This window comes from Haplochromis burtoni, unplaced genomic scaffold, assembly GCF_018398535.1.
Source record: "Haplochromis burtoni strain Fernald_Lab_line unplaced genomic scaffold, NCSU_Asbu1 Contig_59, whole genome shotgun sequence".
Classification (NCBI taxonomy): Eukaryota; Metazoa; Chordata; class Actinopteri; order Cichliformes; family Cichlidae; genus Haplochromis; species Haplochromis burtoni.
The window spans coordinates 2,432,773-2,451,753 of NW_024582420.1; the positions used below are offsets into that span (position 1 = coordinate 2,432,773).

At 41.7% G+C, this 18,981-nt stretch overlaps 1 protein-coding gene across 7 annotated transcripts in view; it reads left to right on the forward strand.

Annotated features, from left to right (window-relative positions):
- The window catches only part of sox6 (SRY-box transcription factor 6), a 124,164-nt gene that overhangs the window by 38,261 nt on the left and 66,922 nt on the right, over positions 1-18,981 (forward strand). For 5 of the 7 annotated variants that reach the window (XM_014336517.2, XM_014336519.2, XM_005931451.3 and 2 more), the window contains 2 exons: positions 6,816-7,053; positions 10,180-10,390. In XM_014336517.2, coding sequence (XP_014192003.1) covers positions 6,816-7,053; positions 10,180-10,390 — 449 coding nt within the window. The remainder of the gene's footprint in view (positions 1-6,815; positions 7,054-10,179; positions 10,391-18,981) is intronic. The other 2 variants (XM_014336518.2, XM_042221034.1) reach the window with 1 other exon arrangement.

An 18,981-nucleotide genomic window follows, 5' to 3' on the forward strand; every position in this document is an offset into this window, starting at 1 on the left:
ACACACACACACACACACACACACACACACACACACACACACACACACACACACACACACACACACAAGGTCCCAAAGACAAAGAAGGAAGAGAAGCCCCTTTTCCTTGAGCAACAGTTTTCAGTGAAAGCCATTAATTTATTCAGAAAGAGAAAAAGAATTGAGGGAAAGAAAGAAAAAAGCCAAAGAAGTACAAGTAGGTCTAACTGCAGATAATAAGCTGTTTTCCTCCCATCCCCTTGAATATGAATAGGACGGCTTAATTCCTACAGTGTTAAAGGTAATTTCCTTACTTATCCCACCGAGGATCACAAATCCAGTTAAAAGCAAGATTATTTTTCTTTCTGTAGAAAACAAAAAACTAGCTCATTTTTTGATCAGAACTTGTAATGTACAGGTATATATTAGGGAAGTTAAAGGAACAAGAATAGAGACTGAGAATGTGGGGTACTGTGTGTTGACAATCCATATGCCAACCAACAGCAGTTGTAGCAAACCTGCTGCTGTTTCACTTTGGCACTTCACTTGCCAGTGATGTCCTCGTGATGGCGAGACCTGTGTTTCCTGCTGTGCAGCACCGCTTCCCCTCTAGTTTCATAAATCAGCCACAGTCACCAATTTTTCATTGGTTTTCCTGCTCCACGTAAAATTGCTCCATTATTAGCTGATGTCTACATTGTGGTATGGATGCTTTTGCTCAAGACTTCCTTTGTTCTTTCAAACTTCTCCTCCCTTTTGAGATTTCCAGGCTCCCTTTAGACTTATTTTTCTTCTCTTTGGCGAGTTGGGATACATCCCTTTACTTCTGTTTGGCACACTGCACAAGCTCTTCCACTCACTATTCTGGCAGCTATGAGAGATGTTACACTGGTTTTGTTGAAGTGCATTCTCTAGTGCACAGAAGAAGTTATCTTTATAAATAACAAAATGGACATGGGCTGAACAGTGCTTTGTTTAATGTCTTACAAAAAGAGGCCCACTCTATATTTCATCTGTCACTATTGCTTTTCTTTCCTTAAACAATGCTCAATTGTTTTCCATTAAAAAAAAAATCAGGTTCTATGAACAGAAGAATTCTGTATTATTATGTTCCTGCCAAATTCCAATCTCTGTTTTCCTTCTCCTGTTCACAAAGGGCTCATAACTTACTGCGAACTATTAGGCAAGCCACAAAGCTTCACTGTTGCTCAGCAAATAAGGCCCTGTTCTTTGAGTTGTTGTGAAGTTTGCTAAGTGTAGCAGCAGCACCAGAAGGCTCTTTGGAAAATCCATCAAAGTAGGTCCAGAAAAACAAGAAATGTGATTAGTAAAAAAAATAAAAAAAATAAAGAGCATCTTCTGGAGTGTGTATTTCCCTAAACGGTTGATTCATATTATTCTCAGCACCGCTCCTCTAGTGGTTATATTTTGCTATGGTGTGAGTCCAGAGAAAAGGCCAGTGGTGAATTTTTTTTTGGGATGGCCATCCTTCATTTGTGAGGGCATACGCATGAGTGAACTTGTGTGTATCCTGGGGAACTGAGAGGCTGTTATGCCATCCAGCTCTGAGATTGTGTCCTGGGATCAGGAAAAGGGCCAATGGCACAGAGGACCAAAAGAGGAAGAGAAGGAGGAGGTGGTAAAGGAGGGATTCAGTGCGTGAGTGCTCATCGACCCTTCCCGAGTAGACAGACAGGGACACTTGAGCACTCTTACACCTGCATCTGCCTTTGCCTAGCGTGGGGGGCAAGGACACCAACCACGCCGTCATAGCAGCTGCACAAGTGTTTAAAGTGAGATACAAGACAGTTCCTCTTGCGGCATATTATTGCAAATAATTTACCCTGCAAAGTAATTATCAATGCTCTGCTCAATATGTAAAGTGCGCACTTCAGGTGGCTTGCTTAATTTGCTCTGGGTGGCTATCATTTGAGCGTGGATTTTTAGCTGCGGTAACTGTGGCAGTTTCTAATAGAGAAGGCATTAGGAGAGAAAGTGAAGTGAGGATGAAGTGGCGCCGTAATTGAGTTGACTTTTTGCAGGGGAAGGTCAACAATAATGGAGGAACAATTTAAACAATTCATTTAGACAAGTCTCCAGTCTCTGTACAGTAGGTTACCTAGTCGGGAAAAATCTCTATTTTCCCGACCATTTGCTATATTTTAACACTCTTACCTGTAATTGCTCAGATGCCTGAGATGTAAGACAAAGATGTGTCACTGATTCAAACTGACTTGTAAAAAGCAGCTGTCTTTTAGGGATTGACTTTTTAAAAAAATAAAAAAATAAAAAAATCCGCAGGAATTGCACAATAACGTGTGTACGCACATTCTGTGTATGCAGGGGTTTGCCCGCATGTCGATGTGCAAGGCAAGTGTGTGAAAAGCAAGCGCACTGTGCACGGTATACAGCCCGTATTATGAGTTGATTATGTATCCAGGAACCTGGCTGCTGCACAGCATGGCACAATCACAATGGAGGGTGATAATTTAATTGTGCTAAACGGTGGAATCCGTGTCAATGCTCCTCCAGCTGGGAGCTGTCAGGTAGTAATATCTCATTATGGCAGGTGAAGAACCCAGAGGAACCCTACCATGACACCTGTTAGAACAGGAGGAACCCCTGAAGGGAAATACACAGATGATTTTCTCTCTCTCTCACTGGCCCTCCGCGGCTCCCACGCACACGTTCACACACACTAAGCTTCCACACTATTATCTACTATCTACCCAACTTCATTTAAGATATTGTATCCCTATGTTTTGATTTATTATTAGCTGTACATAATGTGTAGTGCACAGTTAATAGAGCGCAATATACTAACAGTGTGCTAGAGGGAAATAGTCATAGGCCTTTTTTTAATTGCATTATTGGAATATTAGAAAGTGAGAAAACTATTTGAATGAGCACATATTGGGCAAATGTACACACTGATAGACCACAAAGGAACCTCTTTATCTGTAATTGTTTGCTGTTCCATCCCGTTTAAGATATCCTTCGCTTTTTTAATCATTTCTTAGTTTTTCTCTCCTCGTTCCACTGAAAACACACGTAAGAAGAGTCAAATCTCCTCCTCATCTCTGGGACTCATGATCAAAACTTGAGGGTGCAAGACATCAGCAGTGAGACAGACGAGTGTCCGGGTGGGGTGATCGGGGGTGATGGCGTGGAGTTACTTAGGCCATTGTCTATAAAAGGTAAACAGTGTGACAGAGTAGAGACAGAGGGCGAAAGTCAGTCAGACCCTTTTATGATGAAAGAGGAAATGGGATATCTGAGGACACATGGCTCGCCAGTCACAAGACCACCAAGATGAGCAATGCACATCACTCCTCTAATACTTACCAATTATACAGAGGTTGTTTTGCACGATGATGAAACATTATCTTGGGGAACAATTCATGACTCAAAGCATTCCAGGTCATATGAGCCAGTGGCCGGAGAACTTAAGTCCTAACCCTTCAAATGTGCGCAATATTGTCAGCTATATATAGACTGGGTATCTTTTCTATCTGACCCTCCCTCATCTCTGTCTTAAGTTGTCAAAGTGACTGGGGCTTTTGTCTTTAAGAAAGATGGCTGCGTATCTTACACTTGTTGTTATGATTTGGATTATCCCGCAGCCGGGTTAGGGTTAGGCTTTTCAAGTTCACCTCATTTTTATTGTTTCGTAAAAGCACATTTTGGTCATAATAAAGTGAAACAGGGCTGTTTTGCTCACGCACAAGAGGCAAAGGATGCATACAGTCTTATTTGAACTGAAAATATAATCAGATTCCACGTGCTTTGGTGGTACCCTCATTCAGCTAAATTCTGCTCCCTCTTCTACACCTCATCAGATGTCTTTGTTGTTTCTGCGCTGATCTATTGCACGTGCACGCCTTTAGATCACAGCCCTCTGTGATCGCCTCTCCAAATATGCGGAATAAAATACTGTATGGTTGCCCTCAGATATTTTCAGAGAATTATTGCCACACTTCTCCCTTTCCCTTTTAATAATATGAGGTAGTATTGTATGGGGCTTGTCAGGGGTTGGGGGTGGGGTAGAAGGGTTTCTCTGTACTCTTTAGCTGCCTGAGCGCAGCCCTCCCAGCACTGCTAATAAATTATTAACTCCTGCTGACAAATACTGTTATGGAGCTGCAGATCTGTTGCATTCTTTAACAAGATTGCTGTAGACACATGTTACAGGAGGATGGAGTCTCCATTGCTCCCTCTTCTTCGTTTCTCTCTCTCTCTCTATCGCCTTCTCTCACTCACGCCTCAGCAGTTTGACTGATGGCTGGAGACCAAAGTAAAAGTGCCTGAGAGACTGAATATTTTAGTGGTAAAATAATACCACTTGATTTACTGTGTAATACAAAAGCAGTGCTTTGTTTCACTCTCACACTCCATTGAGGACGAGGTGCTTGTTGCGCTTCAGGCTCGAGCTTTTTGTGTGCATGAATAAAAAATATGTCAGAATATGCGTTCGGCCTATTCCCGCCCCACACACACACACAGATATGCGCACACACACACTTCATTGCCAATAGCCCAACTTCTACTCCCTCCACTTACCATTACATGCATGCGCTGAACTTTGCTCCGACTTCTGATTGACAGTGAACAGTGTGCAATTTTAAGCTCATTTTCTCTTTGATATAATTGAAGGAAACAATTTAATAACTGATTAAAATTAAGAGCTGAGTCGCACTAATAGACACAGCCAGCAGCATTTCGAGGCACAGCGGCTAAAAAGTCAGAAGAAGAGACAGAAAAAGAAGCACACAAGCAGTCAGGCACGGGACCACACTCCTGCATTACTGTCTACCTGTCTTGGTGGGTTTGTTTGTACAGCTGCTGAGACACAAGAGATCAACTTAGGCTACTATTGTTTAGGCCTCAATTCACTGCCCAGGTTGACTGTGACTGTGTGCAAGAGAGTGAGTGAGTGAGTAAATAAGCAGCAAAGAGGATGGTAACAACTCTGTCACTGCAAATTTTTTAATAGTAAGTATAGAATTGTCTGATTTTCTTTGGCATAAATTCCTGCCGCACCTCTCAGATCTTCTGAAGTTGGTGTTTAGGGTTTGTTTTTTAAAGGTAAAAAGAAAACTTTGCGACACACTCTTTAATTTCTTTAACTATTGCGCCATATCTATTTTTATGTTATTGGTTCATTTCGTATTCTCTTCTATTCTGAACTTTTCACAATCTTAAAATTTTGCTTTCTAAAATTTGTACAGCATGTTTGGATCCTGTCTATAGTATTCACAGAGGATAACAGTTAAGCTGTGTGTGTGTGTGTGTGTGTGTGTGTGTGTGTGTGTGTTTACATGGACAATACATTTTATTTGACATGCTCCCTTGAGAAGGACCAGGAACCATTACAGTCAAGACCTTGTTAGCAAAATCCTTTTTTTAATATGAAAATACCTTTGCCTATCGCTTGGTCCCCGGCTCTCAGCAGAAAGTGCAAGGACACCACAGCCTGCCTCAACCTTGAGAGCTCCCACCCCCACATGTCAAGCTGAGGGTGAAACTAAAGTGCTGTCACACTGACCCCTGTGGATAGAGCAGGAGAACAGGGCAGATGTTGATCAGTGATGAAATGCAATGCAAGAAGTATCTTGAGCATTTTGTCGCATACAAACACATAGCTGTAACTTCCCACCCCCATTTTAATTTTTTTTTAAAAAAATTCTTCCTTCTCCCATGCAAACGCAGACCAACTCACACGCCATGACTGTGAGCATTTACAGCTTGGTTTTAATGATCGATATCCCAGAGTTGAGAAGAATAAACAGAACAACAGCTATGGGAAAGGTAGATTAGCAGCTAAATATGCTCCAGCTTCTTCTCTCCACTTTAGATCAGTAGGAAGGCCCTATTATCCTCTTTTTAATTTAAAACCAAACACATAATTAGATTTTCTGGCAGTGTTTAATTTCATTCTTTGTAGCGCACAGCATGAGTGCAGGCTCATTAATTGTGAGAAAACGCGGAATTGGTTGTATAAATTTTACACCGAAAAGAGTTGGGCTGTTTAAAAAAAGAAAAAAAAAGAGAGAAATTAGAATTAACATGAGTTTCCTTTGCACCTGATATGTCAAGTACACTCTTCACTGTAATATTCATGAAAGCATGTGACAGATTTGTGAATTTAGTCCTCCTGCGAGCTTTGGTTTTTAAGCCGCTTAAGTAGGATTTGATGGCCTGGGGGAACGCTGTCAATAAATGTTAATAATTTCCTCATTTGATGCACGGAAACAAAAGGAGACAAGGATGGCTTTTGTTCGTATCTGACTGGTTCAGAATGAAAGAAAACCAAATGAGGGAAATTACTAAATTATTACGATGTTTGGAAGACAAAACCAAATATGTTTGAAAAATAGAGAACATCATTTAGGTAGCGTATGAATAAAAGACAAAGAAAAAAGAGGGGGGAAAGCAATCTCGTACCAGGAGTTAACTCATTTGTTAGGTTTTTCACTTTTTATCTGGATTTAGTCCCCCTCTCTGGTTGACCTGCTGCTTGAGTAACTGTTGTGGGGTTTGGACCAGAACTCAAATAGGGATGGTTCCAGCCACAGATCAAGTCATCCATCTGCATTAAACAAAGGATTAGGGACCCCATGGCCTGCCCCCAACTCAGCAGCCCAGAACAGCAACAGGTGACAGCCAGGTTAATCATTCATCTCATGCACCATCATCCCCTCAGGTGCACTACCTGTAATCCCAGTGGCAGCTACGACCCCCCCCCCCCCCAAACTTGATATTCATTCATGAAATTCTTCAACAACTATAAGTCATAATCTTTTTTTTTCCAACTATTTTGTTTCTTTGCTCCACAGCAGAGTCATGTCTTCCAAGCAAGCCACGTCTCCTTTTGCCTCTGTGGTTGATGGGGATGATGCCATGAGTCAGGAGCATTTGTCTTGGGAGAAAGAGGAGAGCGCAGAGGCCCATGGCACACCACAGCTGCCGCTGCACAGTCTGCTTCACGGAAAAGCCCCTGATGAAATGCAGCCGCTCAGCAGCGTACCATCAGAAAGCGATTGGGACAGCCTGGTGTCAGCCCAGCAGCGCATGGTGAGACATTCATATGCAGTTGCAAAACAAACCTCTAATAGAGCCCATGCTGGTTAACCAATAATGCCAAACATTTCAAAAGTCTCATACATTTTCACAAAGCATCTTTGTGCAGATGAAAAGAGTTTTAAATTCGCACAGATTTGAGCTGTTTTTTCACCTGCCACTGGGGACAGCAAATGTTTCACACAGAGCATCACACAGTATAAAAAGCATAATGACAGCAATAACAAAGATTTCAAGTACAAAATTAAAAAAAAAAGTAAAATATGACAGCAAGCCATTTAGCAGGACAAATACCAATGTAGTCTGCTAAAGTTATACAGAACTGGTTGATCTCTAAACCTTTTTTATTATTCTGTAGTGACTCTGTGATACTTATGGAGTGAATGAAAAACAGTGTGAGCTACTGTGGGGCGTAGAAGACGAAGCTCTGTTTAAATAAAGCATAGTAATACAGGACAATTTCAAACCTATTAGTATGCACTTATGTCTTACTGTCCTCCCGGGGGTATTCACGATCCAAGCGGAGCAGCCACTCATTGTTCCTGGCTTGTATAAAGAAGCTTAGCTGATATTCTATCACCAGCTCCAGCCCCGTGGTTCTGTAATGCTCTGAATCCTCAGGGATTCTGGAGCCTTTCAGACAGGCAACTGTGCCAAACATTAAACCATGAACTATTATTAGGTTAAAGAGGGGATCTCTAACTCTTCTCTGAGCAATGTGAACGCCACATAAAATTACTTAATAGCAGATGGAGAGGAATGTAGCTTTATCTGCTTTCTTTGGTGTGCTTTGGATTTACGTTACTGCAAAAAAAAAATTGTGTGCTCAGTGCGTGTGTTGTTTCTCTTGTTTTGTGTAAGCTACATCTGCGGCAAGACCCCCAGATGCTGCGCATTTTAAGTGGAGCGCCGCTTTGATATGAGCAGAATGAGGAAGAGCATAGGCACTTGTGGGCTATAGACACAGGAGGCAGGTGGTTGTCTGTGACAGACGGGCCTGCGGTAAAGAGACCCAGAGGGCTTCTGAAGTAGCTCTGCAGTTTGCCACTGAGACCCTCAACACCTTAGCACAACACACACACACACACACACACAGAGCCATAGGATTTCTCAGGTTCTTGTCATCTGTAGCACATTACAGTGTGTCAGCAACAGGATTTTAGTGAATTTTATGATGTACAGCTAAAAAAAAAAGCATATAGAAACACTTCACAAACATACATAACTAATATATAAAATAAATAAACTATGTGTCACACAAACTTAAATAAAATGTCAGAGACAAAACATTGAGTTATGTAACCTCTTAAGGATAAAAAAACTTAAATACAAGAAAGTTATTTTTTTTAAAGAAGAAATATGACGCCATCAATCACCATGTTTTCTTAAAGAAAGTATAAGACTGATCTTTCACTGATGTAAACAAGGCCAGCAGCCATTGAAGTAACAAAAAGAAAGAGTCTGCAGGTCTGAAAACTTTCGATATGACTTTGATTCAAGCACATCACATCATGAATAGTTAGATAGTAGCTATTTTAAATGTTAAAGGTTGAGTGTTTTATTACTTCTATATTATTCCCTCCTCTTGCCTTGATTTTGTGACAGTCCTAATTGGTATAATGTACAGTTAGGAGTGGACGTTTTTTATGCCCATGCCGTCTTCTACGCTTGGAAGGTATTTCAACTGAATAATAGGTTGAATAGTAAGTGGGAGTAAGAACTAAAAAGGAGAGTAAAAGGGAAAAAACAAGAAAAAAGGGTCAAATGCAAGAAGGTGGATGAAGAAAAGAAAAGGACATAAGGTGGAAGGAATTAGAGTGTTGCCTTTGCTGATTACCTGACTCTATTGCTGTGCCATGGCTCTGTGTGGGCTGTGCCCTGAACCCACGCCAGCTGATTAACCCAGCACTGCTCCACTCCCCTCAAGCACTCTCAACTGTCTCTGCCATGCTGCATAATGATCCAGCGCTGGGCTGGGAGGTGCAGAGTAGGCCGGTCAGTCGTGCCACCCTGGCACTTGGTACCAGACCACCCTACACTCCACTGAAACTCTGCCTCGAGCTCAACATGCCACACAGGGATGAGAACTCGGCACTGTCAACACTCCTGCCTGGTTTACTGCATTCCCGACTTTTTATTTGGGATTGTCAGCGACTCCAGACGTGGTTGCATCATTTAACCATGCTGTAATACACTCTTATCACACTGGTGCTGATTAAAGCTCCCTGTTTTTTTGTTTTTTGTATGACAGGCTTGCAGTATATTTTGGATTCAGATCTTCTCTGTGCAGGCGAAAGTTTAAATCAGTAACTGTTCCCCTGTTAAAGGCTGCAACTCCTGGCTGCTTAGCTACCTTCTGCTTTCTCAGACTGCACAAACCATAATTAACACCACCTTCTGTCAGACGCAATCCTCAGCCACTCGGCTGTGCGCTGCCTATACACTCCCATGTGCAGAGTATTCTCTTTTACTCTCTCTGTCTCTTCCCCTGAAGCCCTCCCCCATTCTTCTCCCCCATGCCTTTATGTCTCCGTTTGTGCACCGGGAACACTCAGCCAGTCAGCCAGAGACAGGACCCTTAGTTAAATACTAAACCATACACAGGTGGGACGAAAAAACAACAACAGCTTGAGACAGGACACAGATTTACGACGGCTCGAGGCACTCAGCTGAGAATAGTTCTCCACTAGAAAATGAACAAATTACACAGCAGTCACCCTAACACAAATGCACACTCAACAGCAATTTGAGAGATTACAGCTGGGCGGTTTCTCTGTGTAGTCTCCACAGATGAAAAGTAAAGCCTGAGCACATTATGGATATACCCCCATGAAAGTGTACCTCATCATTTCATCTCAATTTTTCACTTGTCATATTTCATTTATCAGAGCAGCTATCACTGTTGAGACTGCAGAAGCTGCCGTGTTGAAAAGCCAGAGAAGAGCCATTTAATATGGCCAAAGCGCCCATGAGCTGCAAAAACCTAGCAATCACTGCATTTGAATGAAAAACTGTCAAAACACTGAATAGAGCCACTGACAGAACACAGAATCCCGCTCATCACTTAATACAAATCCCATCCCTTGTTGCCTCCCCTCCCGACTTCTGTTTGTCTTACAGGAATCTGACAGCAATAAAGTATGCTCCCTGTACTCTTTCCGGAACAATTCCACTTCCCCACACAAGCCTGAGGAGGGGGCCCGGGAGCGAAGTGACCTGCTGAGCGGATCAGCGTTTGGAACTCCAGAGCGCCGCAAAGGAAGCCTGGCAGACGTAGTGGACACTCTGAAGCAGAAGAAGCTAGAGGAGATGACAAAGACAGAGCAAGACGGTATGACTCCTCATGTGTGTGTGTCCGTGCAAGTGTGTGTGTGTGTGTATATGTATGGGCACAGGAATACTTTACCTTCTTCCCCCTTAAGCGTCCTCCATCTTTCCACATTTTCCTGTTTCTTTAATAGTTTTTCACGCTTGCTGACCGTCTGCCTCTTTTCTCCTGTATCTCTCTCTGTCTCAAACACTCATGCGGGCACACTCAAAGCTGGGAATACTGACGTTACAGTATTTCCAGTTTGTTCTGAACTTCTTCCAACATGACAAAGACTGTGTGGCAGTGCACCTCAGCATAAGTGTGGTCTTCGTCCACGCCAAGGAAAACTCTTTGACTATAAAACTTATAGTGCTGACCTGATGCCAGGAACATTACCTCCTTTTTATTTTGCTACACAAGAACACTTCTCACCATGCACAGTTATTCATCAAAGGTTGCTAACCACAAACAACCCAAGCCCTTCTCAAGGATTTTACCTGTTTCGTGTGCATAATTAATTCATCTTATTCAGCGCACCGTGAACAGCTGAAAGATTTTTTTGTTGTTGCTGTTGTTGTTTTGTTTCCTAAAAGTAGAGATAGAGGGGGAAAAAAGAAATCCCTTTCTGCGATAAGACTGTTGGGTCTCTATCATATCTGCTACCATTTCACCCTGCTTGGCTCTCCCTCCTACAGCCTGCAGTCTATCAAGAGTATGGCGGAAAAACAAATATTTGAAAGAGCTGCTGAAACACATCCCCCTTCTTAATTAGGGCTGTAGTAATATAACTACATCCAATCAAATGTTAAACCCCCTTGGGAATGCATGTGTCTCATTTAGTGTCTGGGGAGCTCTTAGCTTAAGCACTTCATCAGACGAATAAATTAGACCTCTGTTAGCCTAAAAATAATTTGCCACTTCTTTTTTAAGTGTTCGTTCGGCGATCTTTGTATCAGAGCGTCACAGGCCTCTCATCACTTAATCGTTTAGCCACATCCTGATATGAGACTGATTATTTGTGTTGTCATTAGATATTAGAAGTCGGTCCATATTTCACTGAATACAAAAAATCTATATTACAAATTAGACCTGGGTAGGTTTATTAGTTTAATAATTGTTTTTTATTATGATTTAATGGCCACTCGTATTGGCAATTTACCAACACACTGAAAAAAAAGAAGCTCTTAATAAATATCTCAGTTCAGACAGTAAATATACTGTGTTGTCTCGCCCATGTTTTTGGGCCATTTTTACTAAATGCTCTAATGCAGACATAATTTTAGGGATATCCGGTATCCTTGCTGCTACTGATCTACAGATATGGCGAGACATAAAGGAGTTCCCCGAGCAGGACAGCTTCTGGTTAGGACAAAGTTGGTATTGCTATTACTGCTGAGTTTTATCCTAAGGTATAAAAAAATTCATATGTCCTGCTTCTCGTGGACTTGATTTTCAGGGCAAGACCGTAGGTGCTCTTGGTAGCGATGGCGGGCATTATGGTAATGAGCCCCAGCTGGTGAAGGCTGGTTGTTGCAGTAATTTAAATGGTCAAGTGCAGCTTGTAATCCAGTGCCTTATGTTGGCGCAGGGAGGAGAGGGTGCTTTAGAGTACCATACAGCTGTTTTAATCTCCTGTTAATAATAGTGACTTGGTCCGCCTCATGTGTTGTGTATCCTCAAAACCAAAATAAACTCCCTTGTTGGTAGAAATTAGTTTCTGAGCTGGAGACACGCAGAATACAAGAGTTTCGGTGTGCTGTCCCCAAGCTGCAAGAATTGTGGGAGACTTTTTTCCTGGAGAGCACTTGAGGAAGCCTCAGTGGTGATGATATGTGATTACTGTAAAATGGGGGAGAGGGACTCTGAGAAACTGCCCAAGGAAAATCTCAGAGAAACCTTTGAGAGATCTTAATCGTATGTCTTTGTTTCTGGTCAGAGACACAGTTGGAAATGAAAAGGGCAGGATTAATGTAGTAGAGAAAATGCAAGAATGCCATTTGTTGTCTTAATGATGTTACTAATATACCACAAGCAACAGATGAGCTAAATATGTAGCTTATCTACACATGACAACTGTTGTGTCTAATTCTGCTGCTTTGATGTCTGCCTGGCCGGGGTCACTGAGGTCCTCAGAGACTCCTCACCATCTGGTACCATTCTTCTCTGGCCTTCCTTGTCTAGTCAAGATGGCTCATTGTCTTGATGGACTGAAGATAACTCTAGTAACATCAATTGTAGAGGGACAGCAAATGATCTGCGATACACTTCTCACACTACATTGCTCATAGATGGAAAATAAAACCTATATTTTCTAAAACTTTGCTCTGAAAAGCTTCTTTGCCATTTATTGTTGACAGTCTTCAATAGCTGTTTCTGGTTTCCTGGCTATTGGGTTTTTAAGAGGTATTTTTTCTGTACTGCAAGAACCACAAACGACAGCTGGCTGTCAGCGGCAGCTTTGTCAAAGCCTTAACAAAACCTAAAAATACAGTACATGAATTATTGGGGTAGAAATGAAGGTATACAGACAGCCCCTAAAATAACAGATGGTAATTTTTTGACTTCATCCACTCTATGCATGAAAATAATTTCTTTGTTTTCAAACATACAAATAATAAAAAAAAGAGTCACTGTTGAGTATTAGCTATTATTCCTTCATCCCTTCATCTCTGTATATTTGTACCCTTTCACCCTCTCTATCCTTCCACCTTTACTCTCCATTTCTGGTCCTTAAAGTGCTTTAAGTGCTTGTGACTGTGCTAATGAATGAAAATGTCCTCCCAGCAGCGAGCACTGCATTTAGCTGAATAGTCACCTTTGCTGTAAAAGCTCTATCAGGCCCAGTTGCCAGCAGGGCTAACGATTGTGCCCCATGTTTATTTACTAGGTATTGTAAATGCATTATTTATGGATAAGTCTCCAGACAGCACTTGTCAAGAGTTAAAAATGTCAGTATAAAGTATTAGGGTAAAAAGAAAAATAGCCTTGATTATAAAAACCCAAGGTGACCTTGATTTGATTCACATGCAATTAGAGCAGTTTTATATAATGCACTAAAGTATGAATCAATACTGCGCAAGTCAACACAGAAACTCTTGTGTGTACAGTCTTTATGATCGTCCCCAAGACAAGGACGGGTAATTGGGTTTCAGCATCCCGTTTTACCTTTTAGGGATTTTCCAGGCTCACTATCTACTTGTTGAAACCTTGCCAGTCCATCCAAGACTAATATTAAAACACAAGCAGCTTATTTCCATGTATTAGGGCAGTTAAGAAATATTGTTTTTTATTATATTTTATTTTAAATGAAAGCTGAAAGAAAAATCAATATTCTATATATTTTATTTTTAAAACTTCAGTAAAAGCACCTATCTAAAAAAAACCAACCTTTGAGCTTTACTCTGTTTTTACCACTGCTGACTACAAAAGCCATAGTGTTCAGCGTCACAATACGCTCGGCTCGGTTCTTAGACTTCTATTCAGTAAACCGTACTGGGAAAAAGGGGTGACCTGAGAATATTTGATAGTGGATAGTTTCACGTGTAATCTGCAGCTTTTATCTAAAACATAACAATAACACAAGTGTCAAGACACTGAGATGGACAGATATTCTAAGACTGCAGCCTTTGAAGAACAGTAAGAGTGGATACACTAGGTGCACTAGCAGAACAGCCAACACCTGGAGTCCTTTGACAAAGTCATGGCTAATTAGTTCAGCAAAGGGAAGCCGTACCACCAGCCAAACTGCAACTGCTTTTTATCCTGAGGTGAAAGGAATTAAATATCCTTCTACTAAGAAAAGAGTTCCCCCTACCGAACCTTTGCCGGTGACATAGAGCAGCACAGTGGGGTGTGCCGCTGGAAGGATTGTGTTTGGTCATATGTGCAAATGGTGTGTGGCTCAGTGCCACTACATAGACGTGTCTTCCTCACCTTCTGCCTTTATCACCTCTTCTCTATTTGTAAGTGTAATCCCCCTGGCGAGATTGTGTATTATCACTGTATAATGACTGTGCAGTAGGTTGAGTGTGGGGGGAGCGATCAGCATTGTGTGAGTAGCCCCAGGTCATTATCCTCTATTACAACATGGCGTGTAATGAGATTCAGGGATGGGTGAAAGCTTTGGAAGAGAATAGGATCAGCTCTAAGCCTGTGGTCTGATTAGCACTGATGAACTCTTGACTCTGTTGTAACACTTTCCCCTGTCAGTGTCACAACCTCTTCTGACTCTACATGGAGACTCAACGGCAATTGGCTGCAGATGCTTGACAGCATTAACAGACTCATTTTTTGATTCCCATTTTCTTTAAATGCAGCATTAAAAGAATTTTTAAAGGTTTTCCTTCTTTCGTGTATATATATATATACACCTCCTGGCAAAAATACACCTCCCCCAAAAAAACTGACTGCTGCACTTTCTCCCCTCCTCTTTTAGTTCCCGCCCTTCTCCCCTCTCGTCTCATCCCAGCTGCCATGTCATCTGGTTCTGCTTTATCCCACCTAATTAATAGGAATCTTTGTTATAATGATCTGAGCATGAGCCTCTGACTCTATGCATATGCAATGAGGGCTGGAAACCCAGTTGCCTTGGTTGCAGATTTTGAGGCATTCTTCACACATAGCTCAACGCCGCCTTTCGTTGCAGCATCAGCTGGACAATATAAAGCTGGGACCCTCTTGGCGTTAGCATACACAGGTTAAGTAACGATTAGCCAAGAATCTGCATCTCCTCTGTATGCCTTATTTCCACCTTCTGCAAAGTTTTTTTTTCACTGTTGTTAAAATAGTTTAACAAATTCTTTTAAGCTGTCTGTTTGATCAAAGGGTCATTACTTGATAGTTGTGTTTATGCTTACATCCAGTACTGTATGTCAAGGGGAGTGCTTCCTGTATATATGTGCGTGTGTGTGTGTGTGTGTGAAAGTGTGTGTGTGTGTCTGCACTCTGTTGGCCTGTGGTGTGGTGCACCAGCTCAGCGGAGCAGTGCTCTGGTCTGTCACTTTTGTTTGAATAGGTAATGTAGCTCTGTTCAGGCTGAGGAGACATGAGCTGGAATCGCTTGTTAGGACACATGATCAAAAGTGGCTCTCTGCTCTCTGCCAATCAACCCTCTTGTCACCCCGTGAAGCAGACGTTAAATAGATTTTTCGGCTGTTTGCCGCGGGCAGCCTGCCAGCCTGACATGTGAACTTTCACAAAAAAGGGTTACCCTGCCCTTCACTCCTCCCTATTCTTACTTTGCCATCTTCTTCCTTCTTCTCTGGTTTCTGTATTTCCTCCAATCCCATCTCCCCACCCCCCATTTTACTCCTCCGTTCTGTCTTTTTTCAGTGTTTTTTTCCCCTTCTGTCACCCCTATCTGTCCAGAGCACCTCATTCCCTCCTCCTTCTGTAAATTTTGTCTTCAATCCTTTTTTACCCTCCAGTGACAAAGTTGTTCCTCTGCCAGGTTGAGATCAGAGCCCACTGCTAAATGGAGTGGCTTCATGATGGGAATAGGCAGCTCAGAGAGCCTGGTCCACTCCTGAATTATGTATTTACTATCTGTTCCAAAACAGAGCCTTCACATAACACAGGCATGTCCCCATAGGGCAACGGAGGCCTGTGCAGGTTTCACTTTACACAAGCTAAGATATAGATTTTGTTGCCCCTTTTAAAACGGGAACCCTTTCTGCTGTCTTGGTCATTCAGATGACAAAACAAGCAGCTGCTTCTTCAATGTGCCATTCTTCGCATTCAAGATCACCTTCCCCAGTTCTCATATTCCGATTAGTCAACAGTAGCAACTGCTGTGAAGCATTCCAGGGGCCATCTTCCCGGGTTTCAGCTGTTGAGCATGTCCCCCTGCACCCATGCAGCACAAAACACCCATTGTGATCCTGGCTTACTGGCTGCACAGGAACCCCTTGATAGGAGGAAACGGGTGTCTCTGAGAGACAAATCGCAGCCAGGGTTGCACAGAGGCTTGCTTGTCCTTATATGCTCATACACCCACACGCTGGCTGTAGGTATGCCTCGTCAATTGCATTTTTAACAAACAGTCTAGAAATGCAATCAGTGACATCACAGCTTCTGCGGTAAAGGTCTGGAAGAATTTGAACAAACGCTTCTTGTTAGATTTATCAGTGTGCTGTGTATGAGTGACGTGGTGATAAAATCAGCTGTAGTTTGTGATGGCCTGAATGTTTTATGCGCCGCAAGTGTTTTTGTAATAAAGCAGGGATGCTGATACGTAAGAGGACAGGAGTGATTAAAGGTGCTAAATTTGTCCCGGGATCATGAAGCACACAAGCGGGAGATAAAGGCCAGTTTTGCAGGAAAAGGAACATGATGAGGGTCATATATGTGGCAAACTGGAGGAGGATGGGCTGCGGTAATCAGAAATGGAAAGGACAGGGGCTATTCCTCAGTGGGATGTGGGGCAGAGTGAGGGCATGTGTACCTTGCAGTCTGTGCACATTTGCGTGCGTCTGCAATTGGGTTACACTGGGAAAACTGTGTGCCAGCTAAGTATCGCTGTCCTAGCTATGGTATTCAGCTCCCAAGCATTCTCCACACATAACTTGACAAAGAATCGGTGTCATCTGACCGAGGATCAAAATAGTGTGAGTGTAACTTACACCCCGGGCACAGACGGCCTCTGTTGCCTGCTAATGATTTCAGAGCACATTTCAGACTTGTTCTGTAAGTCAGAAATACGTCAGCCATCCAGCTAAGAGATCCGCCTTGACACAGCCAAACATGACAACTAGTGTATGTGCAACCTATTAACATATTTGCATTGTTTTCTCCCAGGAAAAAAGCAAACGTGAATTTATTAGATCAAACTTTGACGTGCTGCGTACTGAACAAAGAGATTATTTAATTAGCAGCGATGGAACAATCTTTTCCTCCCACACAATGCTGTTTTCTTTCTCCTTTCTCAATGATATTACACGCACAGGGAGATGTAACGAACATGTCAGAACAAATGAACGGAAATTGTTTTTTATTGCATTACAAAGGGTGTTAATGCATGTCATCACTTTTTAAAAGTACTTTGCCAGCATGTTATAGTCCGTTTGGCTCCGTACCCCATATTAATAAAAGGGAAAAGATACATATTACTTGTATTGTTGCTGCACATTAAGACACTTAGCTCAATGTACCGAGGGGAAATGAATGGAGACTTTCTAGGAGCTGGAATACTTAACCTTTAGAAGCGCTATGGTAACTTCATGATTTCTCCAACTGGCGGTTTGACTGTACATTTTTTTAGTGTATTTTAATTGTTCATCAGTTACATTGATCTAATTTTTAAAAAGACCTAGAACGTCAGACTTTTTTTTAAAGGAAAAAAGGGGATTTTTGTGGGGTGCAGGCATCTCTTTTTTTCTCAGAGAGCTTAAAACATAATCTAAAAATAGTGACCTTTGGTCTTACAGTCCAGTAAGCTGTATCTGTACATCCTGAACTCTGGCATCTTCGTAAACAAAGTTGGTTATGTGATTAGATAAACAACTTTAATTGCTATTTGGGGATAAAAAACCTGAACTGAGAAGTGGAAATTAATAATTCCCTCACTGTGAGTTCAGATCGCCTCCAACAACCATATCCACCACCCGCTGCAGCCACCCATCCCCCCCAAACACATTGTTTGCTTAAAGTAAAATGAGCAAGACACACAAAATGACACATTCACAGTGTGTTGTATTATGTATAAAGTAGTATATTACCCAGAACACTTATATAGAGGTTGCTTCTTTTTGAATATCTTTGAAGTGTTTGAGGAGTACCGTGGTTGTTGTCCACTGTCTGTGCAGTGGCAGACACTTGGTTTCCCTGCAAACTGTAACGCATTCATGTGAATCCCATTAGTCTCTTTTTGTCCTTGTATATTCAGACACCCATTAATTTACAAAATCAACACTGAACCGCCATGATCACAGTACTACACGTGGTCTTCACACATCTATTAATTTAACATAGATGAATAAATGTGAATGTTTTCGGGCATTGATTAGCAGGCAAGTTTATATCTGACAGTTAAATTGCATGGTACCCCCCCAAAAAACTCTCTCCAATGCAAGGTACCCAGTAATTTGATTTTTGTATGAAATTATTATAATTTATTACAGTGTGTGGACCGTAATGATTACCAACATCAAATGGAAATTATAATTTGAAATTTAGTCTACATATTTCTTCTTGTAATGTTCATGTTCCCAAGTGCTGATCCCTTAATCAGCATCGTCTTCGACTCCAAAAGTAAAGTCCACTTTTTCTTTCTAGTAAACCAAACACACTCACACTCAATCACAACTGATTTACTTTTTCCATTTTCCTCCTGTACTCCCTCGCTTTTGTGCCTTTCTGCACTATTGTTATCCTGCTAACAAATAAATGAGCTCATTTTGCAGCAAAGAAATTTTAAGGCATCTTACTTAATAAAAGTATTTTTTTCCTCAAGTCAGAAATTGTGTAAAGAAGGACATTGGATGAATAAATTGTGTTTTATTTTGTTCCATCTTAATAAAACCTCCATTTCACTTTAACCTTGTCTGATTCTTTTACCGTGCCCTATTTGGTCTCTCTTAATTCAATCAAAGCAGCAATTGTTTCTTTCTCTGACG